At 51.6% G+C, this 23347-nt stretch overlaps 1 protein-coding gene across 2 annotated transcripts; it reads right to left on the bottom strand.

Annotated features, from left to right (window-relative positions):
• On the bottom strand, positions 703-23180 carry C18H19orf68 (chromosome 18 C19orf68 homolog). 2 transcript variants are annotated; one of them, XM_018062691.1, is made up of 4 exons: positions 23100-23180; positions 21705-21980; positions 14656-14968; positions 703-3610 (listed from the first exon to the last, which is right to left on the bottom strand). In XM_018062691.1, the coding sequence occupies exons 2-4, from the start codon at positions 21968-21970 to the stop codon at positions 1427-1429; spliced, it is 2763 nt and encodes a 920-aa protein (XP_017918180.1). In that variant the 5' UTR covers positions 21971-21980; positions 23100-23180; the 3' UTR covers positions 703-1426. The 2 variants fall into 2 exon arrangements, with proteins under 2 accessions (XP_017918180.1, XP_017918179.1); XM_018062690.1 differs by having other exon boundaries at positions 23096-23148.

Raw genomic sequence — 23347 nt, 5'->3', positions numbered from 1 at the left:
AGAGGCTTTATTATTAAGCAGATCTATGGAGAAGGCGATGGCACGCCACTCCAGTACTCTTGCCTGGAAAATCCCATGGACAGAGGAGCCTTGTAGGCTGCAGTCCATGGGGTTGCTAAGAGTCGGACATGACTGAGCAACTTCACTTTCACTTTTCACTTTCATGCATTGGAGAAGGAAATGGCAACCCACTCCAGTGTTCTTGCCTGGAGAATCCCAGGGGCAGCGGAGCCTGGTGGGCTGCCGTCTAGGGTGTCGCACAGAGTCGGACACAACTGAAGCGACTTAGCAGCAGCAGTAAGCAGCTCTAGGCCTAACTATCTCATTCTGGGGCTTCTCCTTAGGACTGAGAGAACTTTTAGAAGTCTCCTGCCCTAAGCAGACCCACTGGCCTGGATCAGGCCACATGCCCCATCTTAAACCAATCATTGGCAAGGACTAGGTCATTGGACGAAAGCATCCACAGATGTTGGCAAGCTGTCCAGGCAAGGGAGGATGGGGCCTGAGCTGCCATGGAGATGGATTCATTTTGGGCCCCCACATTTCATCAAGCCCCTGTAGGGCCTGTTGATAGGAAAAAAAAATGGAGGAACGCTGGACCTTTTCCACTGTCCTCTGGGTCTGGGCCTCCCACCCACCCCCAACAAGCCAAGAACTCAGCACAAAAACCAAAATAGTACTGTTTTATTCCAATCTTGAAGTGCCAGAGTCCAGACGGTTCCCCTCCCCCGCTGGAGAGCCCCCAGCCCATCCCATCAGACCCCCAGGGCCCCCCTGTTATTCTGTCTCTTCCAGGAATGACCAACCAGTAGGCGAAGGCGATCCAAGACTCCTGGCCTCAGAGAAATCCCCAGATCAACGCCCTCCCATTTCTTTTCTCCCCTTCCTTTCTTTTGCGGGTTCCTTTCCCCTTCCCTCTGCTTCATCCTCACATCCTCCTCCCCTCCCCCACCCTCTCCAACCCTCCTGCTTGTCTCCATTTCTTCGTCGTTTCTGCCTCTTCCCTTGTCCTCTCTCCTCCATGTCTCCTTTGTCCTGCCTCCCCTCCCCTCTCCTTCATCCCCCTTTGCTTTTCTCCCTCCTCCTGCCAGGCTCTCCCCACATCCTGGTGTCCTCCCCTCCCCCAGCTCTATCCCCTTCCTTCTCCTGTCTCGACCTGACCCTGTCTACACTCTCTCACCCCACCTTTCCTCTCCGAGGGAGAATCCCATGGCCACCACCATCCGCCACGGGACCTCAGAGATCACACTGGCGGCTCCCGCTCGGATCCAGAGAGGCCAGCTGCCAAGATGGGGCCCCTGGGTACCCCAGGAGGTGGCCGGGGACAGAATGGGGTGGCCCTCTTGGCCTCAGCCCTGTTATCTTTGGGATCGAAGCGTGCCCTCCCGCCCCCACCGTGGAGGGTCACGGGCAGGGGCCGGCAGGCTCAGGGCTCGGGGGCCCTCCCCCAGCAATCCCTGAGCAGGTCCATGTGGAATAAGGCTGCCCCGGTGAGGAGGCGCGCGGCGAACACGTGGCGGCAGGGCAGGCGGCGCGCCGCGTGGATGGAGCAGGAGCAGCGCGTCAGCGCTCCGTCCAGGAAGAAGTCCGAGGTGCCGTCCTGCAGGGCGAAGCCAGCCCCGGTCCAGTGGAAACCGCGGGTCCCGTGCTGCCGGGCGAAGGCCAGCTCTTCGGCCACCAGCTCCGCCAGTTCTGGCCCGCAGGCTGCTCGGAACTTGGCCAGCGGCTCCCAGTCCACCTCCTCGTCCCCTGAGGGGCAGCACGGCCTCTTTGGTTCCCTTGGGCCTTCTCCTCCACTTCCTTCCTGCGAGCTCCCCCCGGGGGCCGGGTACCTCCTCCTCCTCGCTGCCCGCTCTGGGTCACCCTCCGACACGGTCCCTCCTGGGGCGCTGCACGGGACTCCATCCCCCAGCCCTAGACAGCCCCCTCCTGGGTCCCCACACTCCCTGCCCTGCCCGCCTCTGCTCTTGGGGCTGCCAGCCTGGGCACCCCGTCCGTCTCCATTCTCCAGGCCTGCCCCCCTTGGGTCCCCCAGCTGGATCAGAACTACATCCTCCAGGCCCCTTCTTCTTTTGACACCCAACCTCGCTCCTCCTTCTCTAGTCTCTGGCCCCCTCTGCCTCCCATCTCCCCACTGGGGCCCCCTGGGGTCTCCATTCTCGGGGACCAGTTCCAGGGCCTTCTCCACAGGGACCCCCCTCCAGTTTCTGACCTCCAGCCCCCTCTCCTTCTCCGCTTCCAGATGCAGCCCCTTCCAGTCCCTGGTTTTCAGGCCACTTACCTGCTCATCGTGCAACTTGGGCCCCCTCCAGGAGCTCCCATCATGACTTCTGGCCCTCTCACAGTCAAACTGGGTCCCCCTCCCGTCTGCTGTCTCCAGCACCCTAACCCTTCGATCCTCCAGCTGCGCCAGCCTCCAGGTATACCCTTCCAGTCCTCTCAACCGCTGGTCCTCCACCTGTGCCCCCCTCCAGATATAACCCTCCAGCCCCCAATCTTTCTCACCCTCCAACGGGCCCCCCCTCCAGTCTCGGATCTCGGGAGCTCTCAAGTGCTCCTTCTCCACCTGGGACCCTCTCCAGACACTCCCCTCTAGCCCTCTCACCTGGTTTTCCAACTGGACCCCTCTCCAGTCTCGGATTTGCAACCCTCTCCCCTTCTCACTTTCCACCTGAGCCCCTCCCCGGTCTCTGGTCTCCAGCCCTCGGGCCCACTCCTTCTCCACCTGGGCTTCTCTCCAAAAACTCCCCTCCTTCCGCGCCCCTCCCCAGTCTCCGGTTTCTAGGCCCTTCAACCTCTGGTTCTCCACCTGGGCTCCCCTCCCTGGCTCCCCCTCCAGCCAAGGGCCCGCGTCGTCGGAAACGTCGGGCGCTGCCTCCCCAGCCGCATCAGCCCACTGCATGGCCACCAGATCGCGCAGGCATTGCGCTACGCTGCGCGAGGGGCTCAGGCGGCGCAGTAAACGCCGGCGGTGGCCGCGCACCAAGGCGCACGCGTCCAGGTCGCGGGCCGCTTCGAAGGCGCGGAAGCGCACCCACATGTCCCGGCGTGGCGCCCAGTTGCGCTCAAAGTAATCGACGAAGGCGGCCGGGCCGTGGGCTCGCAGCTCGGCCAGGGCCTCGGCGTAGGCGGCGGGGGACGACGCGCCCGCCAGGCGACAGAGGCGGGGCCACAGGCCCGGGTCCTCGCGGCCAGCGCCGCCCAGCTCCTGCGCCTTGCTGAAGAGCGTCTCCAGGCCCTGCGCCCTGCAGATCTGGACGCGCGCGCCGGGCAGGAGCTGGCGCACGGCGGGCAGCTGCGCCGCCACCTCGGGCCCGGCAGTCAGGCAGCGCACGCGGCCCTTGACATCCGGCGCGCTCTGCAGCAACGAGGCCAGCGCGAAGCGCAGCAGGCTCGGCGTGCCCGGGCGCGCCACGCAGCAGGCGGCCTGACGCGCGCGGCCCGCGCCGTCCACGCACAGCACCGCCAGCAGATCCAGCGCGCCCTGCAGCCCCGGCAGTCGGTCCACCAGAAGCATGCGTGGAAAGCGCCGCAGCAGCGCCCGGGTGCGTGACGTCAGGAAGAACACGGTCTCCACCACTGCCTGGTCCTCCACGAACACCAGCTTCACCTGCGGGCGGGGGTGGAGAGGCAGGGAGAGCTGTCAAGAGGGGCAGGGGTCGTCGCCCTGCCCACGATTCCCCCCTCGGCGGGAACTGGGACTCCATTCATTCATTCATTGTTGCTGTTCTTGTTCAGTGGCCAAGTCGCGTCCCATTCTTTGCGACCCCATGGACCGTAGCACTCCAGGCTTCCCTGTCCTTCACTATTTCCCGGAATTTGCTCTAATTCATGTCCATTGAGTCTGTGATGCTATCCGACCATTCATTCATTAGTGCCTGCGTTTATCCCTTTGACCAGCAGGAGGCAGTGCAGGGGAATGGTTTAAAACCCAACTCCAGATTGTCTGCGGGCTTCCCAGGTGGAGCCGTGGTAAAGAATTCGCCTGCCAGTGCAGGAAATGCAAGAGATGGGGGTTCGATCCCTGGATGGGGAAGAGCCCCTGGAGTAGGAAATGGCAAACCACTCCAGTATTCTTGCCTGGAAAATTCCATGGTCAGAGGAGCCTGGCGGGCTACAGTCCATGGGGTCACACAGAACAGGACACGATTGAGACACTGGGCTCGAAGGCCAGATTGCCTGGATTTGCAATGCTGGCATTATCATCTAAGAGTTGTGTGGGTTTTGCTAGACAGCGTCTCTGGATGTCAGTTCCCCCTACTAGAAACTGGGTATTCATTCTTTCCTACACTCAAAGGCAGTCTAGGGTAGTGGTTCTCAAAGTGTAAGTCTTGGACCAGCAGCATCAGCATCACCTATTGGTTCCTTGACAGAAATGCATATTCCGAGGCCTCTGCAGCCCTGCTGAGTCAGAAGTTCATGGGGAGGGGCCCAGCAACCTGTCTTGACAAGCTCTCCCGGGGTTTCCAAGGCTTCCCTGGCGGCTCAGTGGTATAAGAATATGCCTGTAATGCAGGACACATGGGTTTGATCCGTGGGTTGGGAAGATCCCCTGGAGGAGGGCATGGCAACCCACTCCAGTATTCTTGCCTGGAGAATCGCATGGACAGAGGAGCCTGGTGGGCTATACAGTCCATGGGGCCACAAAGAGTCGGACACGACTGAAGCGACTGAGCAGGCATGCACGCATCTGGGGTTCCCATGCACGCTCAAGTCTGCGAGCCACTGCTCTAGAACTCAAGGGCATAAACCATGGAGCCAATATGCCTGGCTCTGAGTCCCCACACTACCACTTTCTAACCTTGTGACTTGGGCTCTCTGTGCCTCAGCTTCCTCCTTAACCTCCTAGTTTCCCAATTCCCCCTTCTGGGAAATGAGTCATTCCTTCATGCATGGATAGTCAGGTTTAGCATAGTGTCTGGAGCCAGATGGCCTGAGCTGAGACCCTGGAGCCCCCACTTCCTGGCTGTGTGTAGCTTCTGGCCACTTCCCTGACCGCTATCATTTGCAAAATGATGATGGCAAGAGTGTGATTGAGCAGATGAAATGAATGGAAGTCTTTAGAACATCGCAGGGCACAAACGGCTTTCCCTGGTGGCTCAGTGGTAAAGAATCCACCTGCCCATGCTGAAGATCCAGGTTCAGTCTCTGAGTCAGGAAGATCCACTGGAGAAGGAAATGGCAACTCACTCCAGTATTCTTTCCTGGAAAATTCCATGCACAGAGGAGGCCGGCAAGTAGTCCATGGGGCCGCAAAGAGTTGGACATGACTTAGTGACTGACCATGCATGCACGCAGCGCTGACAAATTATATCACTGTTATTCAACAATACTCACTCAATAGCCAGTAAGTGCTCTTGAAGTGTTTCTTATTATCATAACTACCGTCCATGCTTAAAGACCAGGTGCTCACAAAGGTCTTCTCTGAACACCCCATCTAAGCCAACACCCATCTCTCTCCAGCCGCTTCTGGCCATGGCACTTACCCCCTGAAGCGTGTTGCATTTCTATTTGCTGTTTCGCTTACTGCCTGTTTGCCCTCCCTAGGATGTCAGCATCACAAGGATACTGTTTCATTTCACTTTTGGAGCCCTTGGTGCTTTGAGCCACAGCTCAATACACCCCTAGTGAGTGAGTGAATGAATGCATGAGTGTGTAGCGACTGCCACTGTCTCTGGAGTGCAAGTTCAGAGAATGCTGGTTTTGAATCCTAGTTTCAAATCCACCATCCACTTTATAGCTCAGTCCCCAGCACTCAAGACTGACTCTTAGCACCTCTGTTTCTTCACCCCTCCAGATGCAATTCATCCCCTAGGGACTTCCCTGAGCACCCAGTGGCTAAGACTCCTCGCTCTTGATGCAGGGGGCACGGGTTCGATCCCTGGTCAGGGAGCTAGATCCCACGTGCTGCAACTAAGAGTTCACATGCTGCAACTAAGACCTGGTGCAAGCAAATAAATGTATTTTTAAAAATTCGACCCATCCCCAAATTCCAGCAGCAACCTTCAAAATAAGTCCAGGATCTGACCCCATCTCCCCAACCTATGGCCACTGGTCAGAACCGGCAACATCTCCCACCTGGATTATTGTAGCCACTTCCACTGGGCTCCCTGTCTCTCCCAGTCCCCCAGAGAGCTGCCAGGGGGCATTTTCAAGATCAGATCACCCCCTCCTCTGCTTGAAAACCTTTCCCAGAAATTCCGATCACACTTCAAGTCAGATCCAGAGTTCACCCCAAAGCTATCTGGCTGGATGATCGGGCCCTTGGACCTCATCTCCTAACCCTCTCGTCTGCCTTGGCCTCAGCCACTCTGGCCTCATTATTTTTGCATGAAAGTCACTTAATGGGGTAGGGAGATTAGTGGCAATGAGCTTAAGTCCCTTCTACCAGGCAGGCAGCTAGGCTGTTTCAGCCAGGCCCTGCAGAGCTGACCCATAGCCGAAGAATCAGGGTTGGAATATAATTTAAGCATAGATCTCTCCACAAACTATTCTGCCATAATCTGACCTCATCCCTCAAAACGGGTTAAAAAGCAATGCACAGTTCTCCACTTTCAAAGTAAAAGAAAAAAACAAAAACAAACACCAAAATAATAACAACAACAAAAAAATTCTATTAAAAAAAAAAAGTCTGCTGCTGCTGCTGCTAAGTCATTTCAGTCATGTCTGACCCTGTGTGACCCCATAGACGGCAGCCCACCAGGCTCTCCCATCCCTGGGATTCTCCAGGCAAGGATACTAAAGTGGGCTGCCATGCCCTTCTCCAGGGGATCTTCCCAACCCAGGGATCCAACCCATATCTCTTACCTCTCCTACATTGTCAGGCAGGTCCTTTACCACTAGCACCACCTGGGAAGCCCTTAAGAATATTGGGAGGACACAAATGTTCAGCCCACTGAAAGCCTCAAACTGAAAACAACTCAAACATCCACTAACAAGAGAATGCCTAAACACACTGTGCTATGTCCAAGTTGCTTCAGTCGTGGCCGACTCTGTGAGATCCCGTAGATGGCAGCCCACCAGGCTCCCCCATCCCTGGGATTCTCCAGGCAAGAACACTGGAGTGGGTTGCCATTTCCTTCTCCAATGCATGAAAGTGAAAAGTGAAAGGGAAGTCGCTCAGCCGTGTTCGACTCAGCGACCCCATGGACTGCAGGCCACCAGGCTCCTCCGTCCTAGCAGAGTCCAAAAAGAACACAGAAATTGCCTTCCCCACCCTAAAATTATACATTCAGCATCTTAAGGAGTAGAAGCATTCAATACATTTTATGGAAAAGCCTAGTCGGCTTACCTCTGAATCAGTTACAGCACCACAATCACGTTTTTCAACCATCATTAATTTTTATACCTACGATTACCTTATGATTTAATTTATCTCAGCAGATGTTTCCATCTAGGACAGCTCTGTTCAATACAGCAGCAATTTACATTTAAATGAAGACTTAAAAAGATGTAAAAATTAACTTGCTCAGTCACACCGGTCATATTTCACTGCTCAACCGCCGCGCAAGGTTAATGTCTACTCTGTGGGTTGGGGCCGACGGGACATTTCCATCAACACAGAAAGTCTTATTCGATGGAGCTGGTGTAGAAACCAATGTAAAGATAAAAGTTGTCCGATGCTAACTAGACTTACTGAGGTGATCATTTCACAATATATACAAATATCAAAACCATGATGGGGACTTCCCTGGTGGTCCAGGGGTTAAGAACCCACCTTGTAATGCAGGGGATGGGGGTTCGATCCCTGATTGGGGAACTAAGATTCCACATGTTGTGGAGCAACTAAGCCCAGTGCTGCAACTTCTGAGCCCGACACGCTCTGGAGTCTGGGCGCCACAACTAGAGAGTCATTGTTCCCAACAGAAGATCCTGCATTTGCCACAGCTAAGACCAGACACAGCCAAGTAAATAAATAAAAATAAGTAAATATTAAAAAAAAAAACCTTATGTTGTATACCTGAAACTAACAGAATGTTATATGTCAATTACATCTCAAAAAAAGAAAAAAGAAGGATAAATGACAAGGTTCTACTGTATAGCACGGGCTTCCTGGGTGGCTCAGACGGTAAAGAGTCCTCTTCAATGCAGGAGACCTGGGTTAGAGCCCTGCGTTGGGAAGATCCCCTGGAGGAGGGCATGGCAACCCACTCTAGTATTCTTGTCTGGAGAATCCCCATGGACAGAGGAGCCTGGTGGGCTACAGTCCAGGGGATCACAAAGAGTCAGACATGACTGAGTGATTAAGCACAGCACTGTATCTCACAGGAAACTATATTCAAAATCCTGTGACTAACCATAGTGGAAATAATGGAAAAAAGAACGTATATGCAGGTACAGCTGAATCACTTTGCTCTACAGCAGAAAGTAACACAGCACTGCGAATCAACTATACTCCTGTTACAAAATAGAAACGAAAAGAAAATATTAATAGATACAATGGGTTAAAACACCCCCGAACAACCTTGCATGTTTCCATTGTATTTAGTAAGTTCTTATCTTTTCCTCCTTGTAAAAAGAATAAGAGAAAAACAAACAGAGCAAAGGGCTTCCCAGGTGGCACTACAGGTAAAGAACCCTCTTGCCAACGCTGGAGATGTGAGAGATGTCGGTTCGATACCTGGGTTGAGAGGATCCTCTGGAGGGGGGTACGGCAACCCACTCCAGTATTCTTGCCTGGAGAACCCCATGGATAGTGAAGCCTGGCGGGCTACCAGTCCATGGGGTGGCAAAGAGTCGGACCTGACTGAAGAGAAGCGACTTAACACACACGTGCAAAGTGCTGGGAAGAACTATCTCCACGGTTCTGCGGCATTAACTCTTTCAACCCCCACAACAATCCTGAACAACAGGGCCTGTTATTACCATCCCATTTTTCACATGGGGAAACTGAGGCACAGAGCGGTTCAGTTGCTTGTCTGGGGTCACACAGGTAGTAAGCAGCAGAGCTGGGATTTGAACTCAGGCACTCTGGACCCAGGGTCCACGCTTCTGACCACTAGACCCTTCACAAAAGTGATCGGGCCTGCCTCCCAGGCTTCCAGAGTGAGGTGCACAGTGGATGGTGGGGCACAAGCAGGAATGGAGCGGCCGGGGGAGGAGCAGCTTGGAGGATGCGAATGAGCGTGGGTACCATCTCAGACCCACAGATCGGCGGCCCTGGGATGCACCATCCATAGACCAGATTCCACATCAGGATGTGATGTGAATATTGGAAACCATACCACTTAACACCCCCCACCCACACATCTTCCTATATTCAGGCACACAGCCTCCTTTTTCACATGTACAGAACAAGAGAATTACATGCGGACAGTGTCCAGACTGTCCCCACCCCCCAAAAAATTGAAGGAACAAAAATAATAGCTAAATAGCCAAATCATATAGAGCTTCCAACTTTATGGGCACTGTTCCTTACACACACACACAGATACACACACACCCCTACAAAAACAACAACCCTAAACCCTATGAAAGTGTCAGTCGCTCACTCATGTTTGACTCTTTGCAACCCCATGGACTGTAGCCTGCCAGGCTCCTCGGTCCATGGGATTCTCCAGGCAAGAATACTGGAGTGGGCAGCCATTCCCTTCTCCAGGGGAATCTTCCTGATTCAGGGATCAAACCCAGGTCTCCCGCATTGCAGGCAATTCTTTATGGTCTGAGCCACCAGACCCTAAACCAAGCCCCCAAACCCTATGAAGTAGTATCTTTGATTATCTTCATTCTACAGATGAACAAACCAAGGTCCAAAGAGGTTATGCATAACTTGTGTTCACAACTTACTGGATGTTCCCCAGCCAGAAAATGGTACCACTGGAATGTATATCACATTTTTAGTGTACGTCCACATAAAAGCAAATTTCTAGCTGTTACTATATCACCTCCGAAATGACTAGCCTGATGTAAAACACAGGACACAGAGAAGATTCACTTTGGGAGCCAACAGGAGGCAGGAAGGCTGAGACTGAGCCATGAGAGACCAGGGTAACCACAGACCAGGGGGTGCACGAGCCCCAGATTCAGACAGGGCTCTGGGATACCCTCGGTGAAACGGCTCTATAAGCCCATGCTTGTCTTTTTTACCCGCCAGCCAGCCAAGTGGTTGGAGTTTTCTCAGGGGGATTTGAGCGGCCCCAGAGGAAGAACAAAAGATGCTAACGTCTGGCAGGTCCCAGCATACAAAGCAAGATGCAGAGGAGTGGGTGTGATGTGCTGCCTTGCTGGGGGAGGGGTGAGGGGAAAGAAGATTAAAAATAAACACATGCAAATGTTATCTGTGCAGAGAGCTGTGCCGTTCTGTACAGAAGCCACTAGCCACATGGGGCTACTGAAATTTCCGTTCGTATAATTCAGTGAAGAATTCAAGGGACTTCCCTGGCAGCCCAGTGGTTAAGACTGCACACCTCCACTCCAGCAGGGCATGGGTTTATTCCTTGGTGGGGGAACGAAAGTCCTGCAAGTCACAACTTAAAAATCCGGCACAGCACAGCCAAATAAAATAAAATAATTCAGTTCCTCAGTCAGACTGGCCATATTTCCATATTTCAAGCACTCAATAACCACATGAGCTAGCCTACTGAACAGCAAGACACAAATCATTTCTAGCATCACAGAAAGTTCTGCTGGACAGCGCTGGGCTGTAAAACAGAAAGATACAAATGACGGATAAGCCACTGAATGCTCTAGCAGCCTCTGAGGAGGAGCCCCGAGGGCAGGATATGTCAAGCAGACTTGTCACTACATACCTTTCGTACCTTTTGAATCTAGGACCATGTGACCATCTTACATATTCAAAACACCAGTATTTAAAAAATTTTTTTAAAAGGAAGAGCCCTTTCACTAGTCTGTGTCTTGGTTTTCTGGAACTTCTTCATTTCTTCCAAAAGTATTAAGGCAAGTCGATATATAATCCTGCAATCTGACTCCTGGGCATATATCCAAAGAAAGCTCTTAATTTGAAGAGATACATGCACCCTTAAGTTCACAGCAGCACTATTCACAAGAGCCAAGACATGGAAGCAACCTAAATGTCCATGGACAGAAGATGAACTGGCAAAGAAGGTGTGTGTGTGTGTGTGTGTGTGTGTGTGTGTGTGTGTGTGTGTATGTAATGGGTTTCCCAGGTGGCACCAGTGGTAAAGAACCTGCCTGCCAATGCAGGAGACATAATACACCCAGGTTCAATCCCTGGGTTGGGAAGATCCCCTGGAGGAGAGCACAGCAACCCACTCCAGTGTTCTTGCCTGGAGAATTCCATGGACAGAGGAGCCTGATGGGCTACAGTCCATAGAGTGGGAAAGAGTCAGACACAACAAAGTGACTTGACGTACACACACACACACACACACACAGGAACACTACTCAGCCATGAAAAAGAAGGAAGTAACGCCATTTGTGGCATCATAGATGGACCTAGAGATTATCATCCTAAATGAAGTAAGCCAGACAGAGAAAGACAAATATCATATGATAATGCTTATATGCAGAATCTGAAAAAAGTATACAAATGAACTTATTCACAAAACAGACATAAACTCAAAGACTTAGAAACAAGAAGATTTCTGGTTACCAAAGGGCAAAGGCAGGGGGAGGGATAAACTAAGAGTTTGGGATGAACATATGCACACTGTGCTGTGCTAGTCGCTCAGTCGTGTCTGACTCTGCGACACCAGGACTGTAGCCCACCAGGCTCCTCTGTCCTTGGGGACTCTCCAGGTGAGAATACTGGAGTGGGCTGCCATGCTCTCCTCCAGGAACATATGCACATTACTACATATGACAGACAAGCACCAAAGTTGAGTATAGCACGGGGAACTAAACTCTACATTTTGTAATAACCTATAAGGAAAAGGAATAGATGTATATATATGCATAACAGAATCACTTTGCTGTATACTTGAAACACAACACTGTAAATCAACTATACTTCAGTTGAAAAAATTAAGGTAGGGCAAGTCACAGACCTAGGACCAACCTCAGTTTAGGCTGGATTTTATGAGAGCCTCCAAACTGGGAGCTAGAAGGATGATCCACTGACTTTGGAGTCTTTCCAATATGAACATGCTGCTTCTTGCAGGGGTGACCCTATACAGAGTGTTTCCAGGGAAGAGCTGGAACTGACAAGGAGGGGCAGGAACCTCATTTTCAAACTGAGGAATATACAGAGTGGTAAAGAGCATGTCCTTGGATCCAGACTGTGTGGGTCTGAAGCCCAGCTCTGTTGCTAAGTAGCTGTGTGACTTCCAGCAGTTTCTTGCCCTCTCTGTGCTTCAGTTTCCTTATTTGCAAAATGAAAATGAGAATGATGGACTCCTTCCTTGTAGTGTGCTGGTGAGATTTTAAACAAATTACAATTTATAAAGCACTTAGGGTAGTGCCTGGAACATAGTAAATGCCTGATAAACGTTAGTGAAATTATCAATATTACATGTGGATAGAGGGCTGGGTGTGAAAGAGGGCTTGTTACTGGGCACGAGGTAGAGATGGGAAGAATGCTTGGACTTGATTCTAGAGTGGGTTTGTTACTGGGAAGGGTTAATTTTGACTCCTTGCTGTTTCTGTGGCTTTAACCCTCGGGTTTTTATTTTTTATTTTTTTTGCTGTTTTTGTTGTTATAATCATACATGATGGCCTGCCTCAGAGAACCCTGCCCCCTCTGTCTGACCCTTAAGCTAAAGTGCCTTTGTTTAGCTCACAGGGAGATAATCTGACCCAACCCAGCTATGAAGGATTGTAAAGAAAAACTAACACATTCCCCTGCCTGAGACTTGCTATTCTAGGAGGTATTTTCAAGAATTAAATGGTCTTTTTAACTTGTTTTCTCATCTCCCTCCATCTCCTATCCATAAAAGAACCTGGCATCCAGGCCCTGAGAATGTTACTGAGTCCAAGCTCACTCTGCTCGCTGCACAATAGGCCAGTGAATCCGAGAGACGAGGTGAGGTGTTGAGGCAAGGAAGAGACTTCAATCGGGGAGCCGGCAGACCAAGGAGATGGCAGGCTAGCACCTCAAAATAAGCATCTTACTGGGGTCTGGACGCCAGGCTGTTTTATAGATCAGAAACAAAGAGGCAATGAGGAACTCAAGCCAAAAGGCAGAACAGAGAGGGAGATGCAATGGGGAAGTAGTGAAAGGGTCTTCAGTCTTGCAAAACATCTCCAAGGGAATGTCCAGCCTTCAGAAGGGGTGTGTTACTCTCTTCTATTCACAGGTGGGCAAGGACAAGCTATCTCTCCAGGAGCTGAACAAAGCCACTTTAGTTTACAGTCAAGCAGAGGGGCAGGGTCCTCCAGGCAAGCCACTGAGTATGATTATAGTAATAAAAGCAAGTCAAAGAAACAGTTTCCAACATGGAGTCAGAATTGGCTTCCTCCCAGCAACAAGAAGGTTATTTTGAGACATTAGTCAGCCATCTTCTGGGTCAGCTGGCTTTCTGCATGAAGTCATATTCCTTCCTTCAACAGCTCGGCCCTTGGGTTTATTGGCCTCTTGTGCAGCGAGCAGAGTGAGCGTGGAGTTGGTAACAGGTTCACACCTCATCTTTATCCTGAGTTGGGACCTCGTCGATGCATGAAACCACAGCCAGGAGAAAGGAGAAACCAATTTTTTCTCCTCCCTCCTTCTCTTCCTCCCTCCCTTCCTTCCTTCTTTCCCTTCAAGTCCTCCCTGGCTCGGAAGTCAGGTCAAACCAGCAGACAGATTCCTCACAGAGGAGCAGTATTCTCACCGTTCTCCCAGCACCTGGGTCTCCCCCCAGCCTCAGAGCCTCTGCAATGACTGTCCCCTCTGCCTGGAATCTACTTCCTTTCAAAGACAAAATGATTGGGTGGGGGGGTGTCCCCTCTCTTTAGTCTGTCTCCTCAGCTTCACCATCATGTCCTCATAGAGGCCTTCCCTAACCACTCACATTAAAATAGCACGCTCACAATGGTCCCTGTCCACACTCTTGCCCTATTCTCCTTTAGGATTCTTTCCCTACCCCTCTAACCCCCATTCATCCCATTATGTCATGGCGTACCCTCCCTACTAAGATGTGATCTGGTTGACCGGGGTGTTTTTACTTTGTGAACACGCATCAAATTCCATATCATTTGCACATTTTCTATTTGTGTAGTTCAGTTAAAAAACTTTTTTTAAATAGCACCGTCTATCACTCTGGATACTCTTCTACCTAGCCCCAACTCTGTTGACCTGATATCACATTTTGACATGCCTGTCTGTGGTTTCTCCCGCAACCACTGCACGGTAGTAGTAGCCAGTCGCCACACGTGGCTATTTAAATTTCAATTCATGAAAACGAAGTAATATTTAAAAATTGGGTTCCTCAGTCCGACTGGCTACATGACAAGCACCCAGCAACCACATGTGGCTGTGGGGCTACCATAGTGGGCGGCGTGGGATCACAAGGCATTCCCATCCGGGCAGAAAGTTCTACTGCATGGCGCGGTTCTCTGAGGGACTGCGTGTGTCTTGCTGGCAGCTGCCTCTCACCCCCATCGCATGCCTCCATTAGTGCTGAATGAATGCGGAAAGGAATGAATGAAAGGCGAGAATGAACGAATGGGAAGATGGATGGAAGAATGAATGAAAGACCCGTGAGACTTGCGCACGGCTCTCCCGCGTCCCCCCGCCTGCCTCTCGCGAGACCCTACCTTGGCCTCGGGGTCGGTGCGGAAGAGCCCTTCGAGCACGTGCAGGGCGTCCAGGACGCCGTGGTCTCGGCCCTTGCAGTAGGAGAGCAGGCGGCGCACGTCGGCTGGGGCCACGAACTGCTTGGAGATCTTGTTGGTGGTGCGCACAGGTAGGCAGGCGTTGGCCAGCAGGTGGCCCGGGCGGAAGTAGTAGGCGAACTCGAGCGGGCAGGCCGGGTGCGAGTGGGTCAGCTGGCACTCCGTCACCACGAGGCGGTCCCGCAGCGGACTCAGCTTGACAATGATGAAAGCCGGGCAGCCAGGCTGGGGGGGCCTGCGGAAGGAAGGATCACGGCCGCCAGTCACATCACCCCACTGCCCGCCCTCTTCTGCCTTCCCTCTCTCTCCTTTATCCTTAGTTTTTAACATTAAGAATTGTTTCAAGGTGGGGGAGGGATCCATTCATTATGAGTTCCGGATTAAAACATACACACTACTAACATAAAATAAACACACTACTATATATAAACTAGAGAACCAACAAGGCCCTACTGTATAGTGCAGGGACCTATACTCAATACCCTGTCATAACCCACAACGGAAAAGAATCTAAAGAAAAGAACATATGTCTTAACCGAATTGCTTTGCTGCCCACCTGGAACTGACACAACATTGTATCGACTCTCTTTCAATAAAATTGTTTTAAAAAGAATTGTTTGGGGCATAGAGAAGAGTAGAGGGCCTTAAGACTATGCTGGCTGTGTGACCTTGGGCAGGTTGCTTCAGGTCTTTGGGCCTCAGTTTCCTCTTAAAAGGGAGGTAACAATCATACATTTCTCATAGGGTTGTTGTGAGGATTAAAAGAGTTGCTACCTGGAAAGTACTGGGAAATAGTGTCTGGAACGTTGGGGGGGCTGTATGTTTGCTAGAATTATGTATCCACCACCCCCAGCTCTACTGAAAGTGAAGGCATGGCTTATCACACTTACCTTAATCAATCTGAAGAAATAAAGTGCCTCATATACCCCTGTGTCTGCTTCTGACTTAGCAATAACAACATTGCAGGCTGAGGCCTTCTGTGAACTCTGTCCCAACTAAATCCCCTCCCTCATTCTGTCCCCAGAGGTAGCCACTCCCCAAAGGAGGTACTGAGCATTCCCACTTGTGTTTTTATGTATTCATAAGCAATGGAAATGATGTTACAAGGTTTCAAAACTTTGTATACATGAAAAGGTGCTCAAACTGATTAGGTATCAAAGGAACACAAAACCTTACCGTGAGATGTCTGTGTCATATATAGATGTAGACACAGATATGGTAGAATATTACTCAGCCATAAAAATAGAATAATGCCATTTGCAGCCATATGAATGTACTTAGAGACTACCATACTAAGTGACGTTAAGTCAAAGACAAATATACGACACTGCTTATACATGGAACGGAAAAAAATGACACAAATAAACTTACTCACAAAACAGACTCAAAGACATATAAAACAAACTTATGGTTGCCAAAGGGGGAAGGGGGTGGGATAAATTAGAAGTTTGGGATTAAAACATACACACTTCTATATATAAAATGGACTTCCCTGTTGGCTCAGTGGTAAAGAATCTGCCTGCAATGCAGGACACATGGGTTTGATCCCTGGCTCGGGAAGATCCCCTGGAGAAGGAAATGGCAACCCACTCCAGTATTCTTGCCTGGGAAATCCCATGGACAAAGGAGCCTGGTGAGCTATGGTCCACAGGGTCGCAGAGAGTCAGACACAACTGAAGCAACTTTGCACGCACACATGCACACAAGGATAGTCACATCTTAGTTGAAGGAGCTGTGCAGATGTTATTGTACAGGGCAAACAGACTTTGCAAATATGATTAAATTCGGATTTGAGGTGAGGAGATGATACTAGGTTATCCAGACGGGCCCAGTGGAATCACAAGGGTCCTTAAAAAGGAAAGAGGAGCATCAAAGTCAGAGAAAGACTGAAAGATGCTATGCTGTTGGCTTTGAAAATGGAGGAAGAGGCTGCAAACCAAGGAATGGGGGTGGGCTCTAGAAGCTGGAAAAGGCAACGAAACAGATTCTCCCCTGCAGCTTCCCGAAGCAGCACAGCCCTGCAGACAACTTGCTTTAGCCCACTGAGACCCGTGTTGGACTTCTGACCTTCAGCAGTGTAAGATCACACATCTGTATGATGTGTGTGGTAAGCCATGATGTTTGTGGTGATTTGTTACAGCAGCAACTAGAAACTAATACAAGCATCACACTCTGAATAACCTTTTGTAGCTTGCTTTTTCACTCCTTAGCTCTCCAGGACTTTCTGTTTCATTGTTTGCTGCCTAATATTCCACTCCACAACTATGCCAGCTGTTAGGTTGTCTCCAGTTCTCCCTTCTTACAGACAACACGTGAGCTAACACTCCCTTATACATCTCTATGTGCGTGAGCAAAAGCCTGTCTCAGACAGTAGTTTTCAAACTCCAGGGCATGGCCCATCACCAGGCATCAACTTAGGGAACGACATCTAGCACGGTGAAAAAGAGAATAAGGGAAAAGAAAATCAGAGTACAAAAAAGAGAAAAAATCAGAGTATATATTTCTCTGATAATGTTTAAATGGACATCTGTTGTCCGAAAGGGGGACCATGTTTCTCCATGGGGAGGTGAGATTGGCATTTTTGGTAGATTTCACGTTTATAGAGCAGGGGTCAGCAAACGTACAGGTCCTGTTGCTATACCATAGACACAGCCGTGGATGATATGTAACTGAATGGGTGTGTCTGTGTGTCAATAAAACTTTATTTACAAGGATGAGCTGCAGATTGCATTTGGCCCCAGGGCTCCTAGTCTGCCAACCCTTCTAACATAGACCATCTGGGGTCTGGTAGAGTTAAGAAGGCTCCCCGGTGGTAAATGCCAGTAGCACACCCTGGCCCCTAAAGGTTCCCACATTTTTTCTAAACAGTCCTTGAGGAGGGTGATCCTTCTCAGGATCCAACCGAGAAACCTCCAGTCTAAATACTTGGAATTGTCTCTGTTAAATCAAAGACAATTCTTTTTTTCCCTCTATGCACAAAGTAAAACCCAAGAGTTTAACAGATTTTAACAATACACAAAAAGCATTTGAGACTTTTTGCTTAATGTAAAGTAACAGAAAGAATGCAAATTTAGAAAAATCTTCAGTGTACAAATTATTCTAAATTTTAAAAAAAATGTGAAGCCGCTCTGAGGGGCTTCCCTGGTGGGTCAGATGGTGAAGAATCTGCTTGCAATGTGGGAGACCTGAGTTTGATCCCTGGATTGCGAAAATCCTCTGGAGGAGGGCATGGCAACCCATTCCAGTATTCTTGCCTGGAGAATCCCCATGGACAGAGGAGTCTAGTGGGCTACAGTCCATGGGGTGGCAAAGAGTCAGACAGGACTGAGTGACTAAGCATAGCACAGTGGAGCCGCCAGGATGGCATCAGATGAAGCTCAAAAGAATTTCCAACATGCAGCCATTTCTGATCTAACCAAATGACAAGTTCATGGGGTTCTACCCAGTACATTTGTCTAGAAAAATTCGTGGGCTTTCTCTCTGGTCTGACCTCTTTGGGCCTGGGTGTTTCAGCCCCTAGAACAAGCCCCAACTCCAGGGGAAGCCATGCGTCCAGAAGTATGGACGTACCAGAGAATGGCATGTGCCCTCTATGGGGTCCCAGTATGTCACACAATGGTCCATGGCAGCCTCAATGCCCCTTCTCCCCATCTAACTGGGGGAATATTACCACGAGCCCCTCTCACTGTCGACTCCACATGGGCAGGAATTTTAGTCTGTTTTGTCTACTGCTGGATCCTCAACACCTAGAACAGCTCCAGCCCCTGGGAGGTGCTCAGTAAATACAGGAGTGAATGACTATATGCCACTGTCTGAACCCCAGGTACACCACTTATTACTCATCCCACCAAAATCACCCACCGCCAAGTCCTGCCTATCATGCCTTCTAAACTCTCCAAACCATTCATTCCCCACCCCCCCATTTCCATTGCAACCAACCTACCATAAGTTCTTTCCCTCTTCATGTAACATCCTTCTCCCTTCTTTTCATCTAGATAACTCCTACTCATCCTTCACAAGGCAGAGCCAGCACCACCTCCTCCAGGAAGCCCTCCCTGACCATTCCTGGGCAGATTCCATCACAATATTGGTGTGATGATTTGATTGATGCACATCTGCAATGAATGCTCCCCACTGAAATCACAGCACCTAAAACACACACACCCTGCATATACTAGATGCTCAATACAACCCTCTTGATGAAACGAACAAATGCATGGTACCTAGGACCAAAATATCCTTAGGGTGTTAGCACACTGAACTCTCACATTAATGATCCATGATTGAAATAAAGATGAGAGGAAAAAGAGGGAGATAGGATGGTAATTAAAAGCCTGGGTTTTGTGGTCAAATTGTGTGGGTCTAAATTCTGGTTTTCCCTCTTAGCAGCTGTATTATTTTGGGAAAGTCTTTTAACCTCTCTGTGCCTCAGTTTTCTCATCTGGAAATAGGAGCTAATAATAATACTGACCTTGCAGGGTCGTTGAGAGGATTCAGTGAGATGATTAAAATATATGGTGAGAAAGGGGGCTGACATCGAATAAATAGTTACTTAGAAAGTAGCTGCTGTTTTCAAACATCTGTTTTTCTTCTAAAAGTACCCTTCCTAGGACTTCCTGGTGGTCCAGTGATTGGAACTTTGCACTTTTGCTGTCCAGGGTGCAGGTTCCATCCCTGGTTGGGGAACTAAGATCCTGCAAGTCTTGCCATCAAAAAAACTACCGCTGCTGTGTTCTTCACTCCACTCACATGATTCTTCCGGATCTTTCAGGTTCTCAAGATCTTTGTATTTTCAAAGGCTGGTGTGTGTTGGGAAAGGTTGGGAGTTCTGTTCTAAAGAGGGGAGTGCTGTGAGAGCTGGGAAAAGTGGGGGAGACACACCAGTGGCGATTTGGGGGTCACTGTGCAACCTCCAGGAAAGGATGAGCTAGAAAGACGGCCCTTCTGTGTGCTCCCTGGACCCTCAGCCCCAGCCGCCTTTCTGGCCTCTGGTTTCCCACTTCTAGTCCATCCCCTGTCAGGCCCCAGAGGGTCTTCCTACCCCCAGAGCTGACCCTGCTCACAGCCCCGGGGAGCACCAGGATGAAGTCCCAGCTCTTGGACTCAGCCCTGCAGGTCTAGGCCTGACACCATTCCAGCCATGTCTCCTGGCCTTTCTCATGAACTCATTCCCCAGACTCTGTCTTTGTTCCCTGGACTGTGACACTGGAGAGGCCCTGCCTGAGCAGCTGGAGGGAATACAGGGGCTCAGAAGTGATGGGCCCCCACGTCCTCAGCCACCAGTTCATCAACCACCTCCAGTCCCAGGCTCCGCGTCCCGGGACCATCCCACTGTCCACCCAGTCATCAGGCCCAGTCCAAGGCACGGTCCTCGGCCCCTTGCTGGCCTGTCACTCCCTCCCATCCCTCCTGCCCCCTGGGTCCCTCTGAAATGTGTAGAGGGACAGTGCCTGCATGTAGTATGTGCCATGTGTTTGTTAAGTCACATACATACATAACACAAACATACAGAGAAAATACCACCTACTGGTCACCTCTTCCAGGAAGCCTCTGTCTTCCTCCTCTGTCCATGGGATTCTCCAGGCAAGAATATTGGAGTGGGTTGCCCTGCTCTCTTCCAGGGGATCTTCCTGACCCAGGGATTGAACCAGCGTCTCCTGTATCTCTTGCACTGCAGGTGGATTCTTTACCACTGAGCCAGCTGGGAAGCCCATTAATATATTACTTCTCCCATTTTCCCAGGGAGGTAACTGAGGCCCAGAAAGGGGATGTCACGAGCTCAGCGTCATGGGCTGATGAGCAGTGGAGCCATGGTGGGCCCTAGCCTGCCAGCTTCCTGCTCGGTGCACGTGGCTCCTGTAACAGTTTTTATGTATTGAGCTGCCCCGTGTTCCAGGCACTGGAAAGCCGCCTTCCTGCTCACAACAGCCCTTTCCATGGATGAGAAAACTGAGGCTTGGAGATGTGAAGTTCGCTGCCCAAAGAGACCCACCCAGGAAGCGGTGGAGCCGGTCTCAAGCAGCCTGCAGGCAGAGCCTGTGTTCTTAAGCGAACCCCTCTGTCCCTGGCTCCCCACCCAAGGGTATCCAACTCATACACGGACAGGGGCCAGACAGATGAAGTGGCAAAGGAGGAGGTGGCAGGGAGTGGTGGGGTCTGGGGCAAACCTGAGTGCTAAAGCCCCATCTGATTGGGGTGGCTGCCTGCCACACAGGAACAAGGTCTCAGCCGCCTCCTGAGTTGCAAGGGAAGCTGGAAGCCCAACATTGTATGGGGAATGTGCAGGGTTTAAAATTAGGGTAAGTTAAAATACCCCTGGCCCCTTGGTTGTGTCTCCTAGCCCTCTTGGATTCCTCAAGCCCTCTGAAGCACTAGTTAGAGGGAACTATTATCTGTGAGCTTGTTCATATCATGTCACTCTTCTGTCCCTTTTGAAAGCAGAAGGGCTGGGAATTTGTCTGTCTTGCTGACCCCCCTCCCCTCCCCTCCCCCCAAGTGAAATATCCCTAGCTCCTGGCAGGGGACCTGGCCCTGTATTTACTGAATGCATGGATTTTTTTTGTTATTGCTGTTGCTGTTTTTGTCCTGTGGCTTTCTCTGCAGCTAGCCTCTTCCTAGGTGTCCTAAATCTGGGCTCTCACCTGTTTTTCTGGCTGGCTGGTGTTTTTGGTGCCATGTCTCTATGTTTTTGGAATTTTCTTCTTTAATGTCTCTTGGGTGTGTGTCTGTCTCGCTCTGTGCCTCTCCACGGGTCTCTTATAAAATCTCTAAGTGGAGGCCACACTTCGCAAGTGGCTTTCCATCCCTCCAGCAAACTGCCTCTGTCTCAGGAAACTTCCCTCCTTGACCCTTTTAGTCTCTCTTCAAGGTTTAGCGGTTTCAGTTGCCATCTCTCCCCTCCCGGTCTCGCTGCTTCCCCCTCCCCCGGGACGCACACCACCCCCCCGTCAGCCCCAGCTCGGCTCACGCACCCCACGGCGGGCCGGCTGGGCGCGCGCACGTCCTTGCACACCAGCCGCACGTAGCTGTACTTGAGTACGTCGATGAGCGTGTAGAGCGGGGGCGCGCTGGCCCAGCGGCAGCGCGCCAGGTGCATGGAGCTCTTGACGAAGAAGAGTGCCAGCCGCTGCTGGCACCACGCGTCGAAGAAGCGACTGAACTCGGCCCACGAGAAGAAGGCCCTCTCCCGCAGCTCCTGCTCCTCCTGCCCCGCCGCTGTGCCAGGTGGAGGCTCCATCCTGGGGCGCCTGGGTGGGAGGGGTGGGGAGGACACCTGGATATCAGATCCATCCTCTCCGAGGTCTCCCGCTTGCTCCAGTCTCCGCCTGCCTCTTCAGAGCTGACGCCTCTCTCCAGGTGGGGCCGGGGGCGGGGGCGGGGAGCGGGGTGTACCCGTTAATCTCCAGCTCATCTTTGGCCTCCTCCTACGCCCAGCTATATTCCTGGGACAGTTGGAACCTGCCAGGCTGATCTTTTAACTCCAGTCTGGTCTCCTCCTCCATAGACATACGTGATCCCTAGTACAGTTGCGGTCCCTCTTTAAAATATGACTCTTAAAACTCAGTCGTGGACCCCTTCCCGAATGTGTTCCCAACTTCCAGGTAGGATTTCCTCCCCTTCCGGATGTACCTTCTGCACTTGGCGGTAACCTCTAGAGCCTCCCTCTGGTCATCTAGAACGCCCTCTTTCATGTGCCCATACGCCGGCTGTAACGCACATCCAGCTGCGACCCGCCCCCGCCCCCGACCCCACGGCCCGTCTAAAGATGCTCGATCTCCGGATGTGCTCCGCACCTCCAGGCATGGATCACTCATCCCCAGTCTTATTCTTCATGCACCTGTGGCTTTCTCCTCCCCACATGTCTCCGATACTAGGCGACTGTTGCCCCTCTCCCAGATGGGGCCCCCAGGGGTTGCCACATGCAGCTGTGCCCCTACTTCCAAGAGATACTCTCGTATCCAGACGTCCTCCCCACATCGAGTATGGCCCCTTCACGTACAGGTGTGTGCCCCATTCACTTATGGCCAATTCTCTAAAGTGTCACCAGTATTCATCTGCGGTCGCCAGATGCAGCGCGCGGCCCAGCTGTGGCCCCCTCCTCCCACGTCCAGCTATTATCCTCCCCCAGATTCGCGTCCTCGCCCTAGACGTGGCCCGTCGTCGTTAGACGGTCTGCATCGCCCCAGATGCTCCCCCACGTCCAGCTGCGCCTCCCCCACTCTTGGAGCCACTCCCAGCCGGCTCCAGGCTCCACAACCCCTCCCAGCCCTGCCAGCCGCGGCACCTCCCATCCCGGCTGTCCCACCCAGCTGTGCCTCTCCCCTCCCCCAGATGTGCACCCTTCCCGCCCCTCCCCACTCACCTACCCGCCCCGGAGCGGCGTCCACCTCCCACAATGCCCCGCGCCGTGGCCCGGCCCGGCCCTTGCTCCCGGGATGCCCCGCGCGGCCTCCCGCCTCTCTTCCCGCCGTGCCTCGCGCGGCGACTCCCACCGAATCTCCGTTTTCCCGCTGGTCACTCCTCAATCCAGAGCAACAGTGGCTCGAGGCTGTTTCCCAGCGTGCTCTGCGGGAGGGCTCGCCCCACTTCATCCCCTTTCCAGGGCGTCTTACGA

The sequence above is a fragment of the Capra hircus genome, chromosome 18 (assembly GCF_001704415.2).
Source record: "Capra hircus breed San Clemente chromosome 18, ASM170441v1, whole genome shotgun sequence".
Lineage (NCBI taxonomy): Eukaryota > Metazoa > Chordata > Mammalia > Artiodactyla > Bovidae > Capra > Capra hircus.
Note: the sequence above shows the minus strand (reverse complement) of the source record. Positions and strands in the feature narration are given on the sequence as shown.

Coding starts and splice junctions, on each gene's coding strand:
- C18H19orf68 (XM_018062691.1), bottom strand. CDS start 21,970: ATGGAGCCTCCACCTGGCACAGCGGCGGGGCAGGAGGAGCAGGAGCTG. Junction 14,969..21,704: donor CCCAGCCGGCCCGCCGTGGG/GTGCGTGAGCCG, acceptor TTCCTTCCGCAG/GCCCCCCCAGCCTGGCTGCC. Junction 3,611..14,655: donor GCACCGACCCCGAGGCCAAG/GTAGGGTCTCGC, acceptor CCCCGCCCGCAG/GTGAAGCTGGTGTTCGTGGA.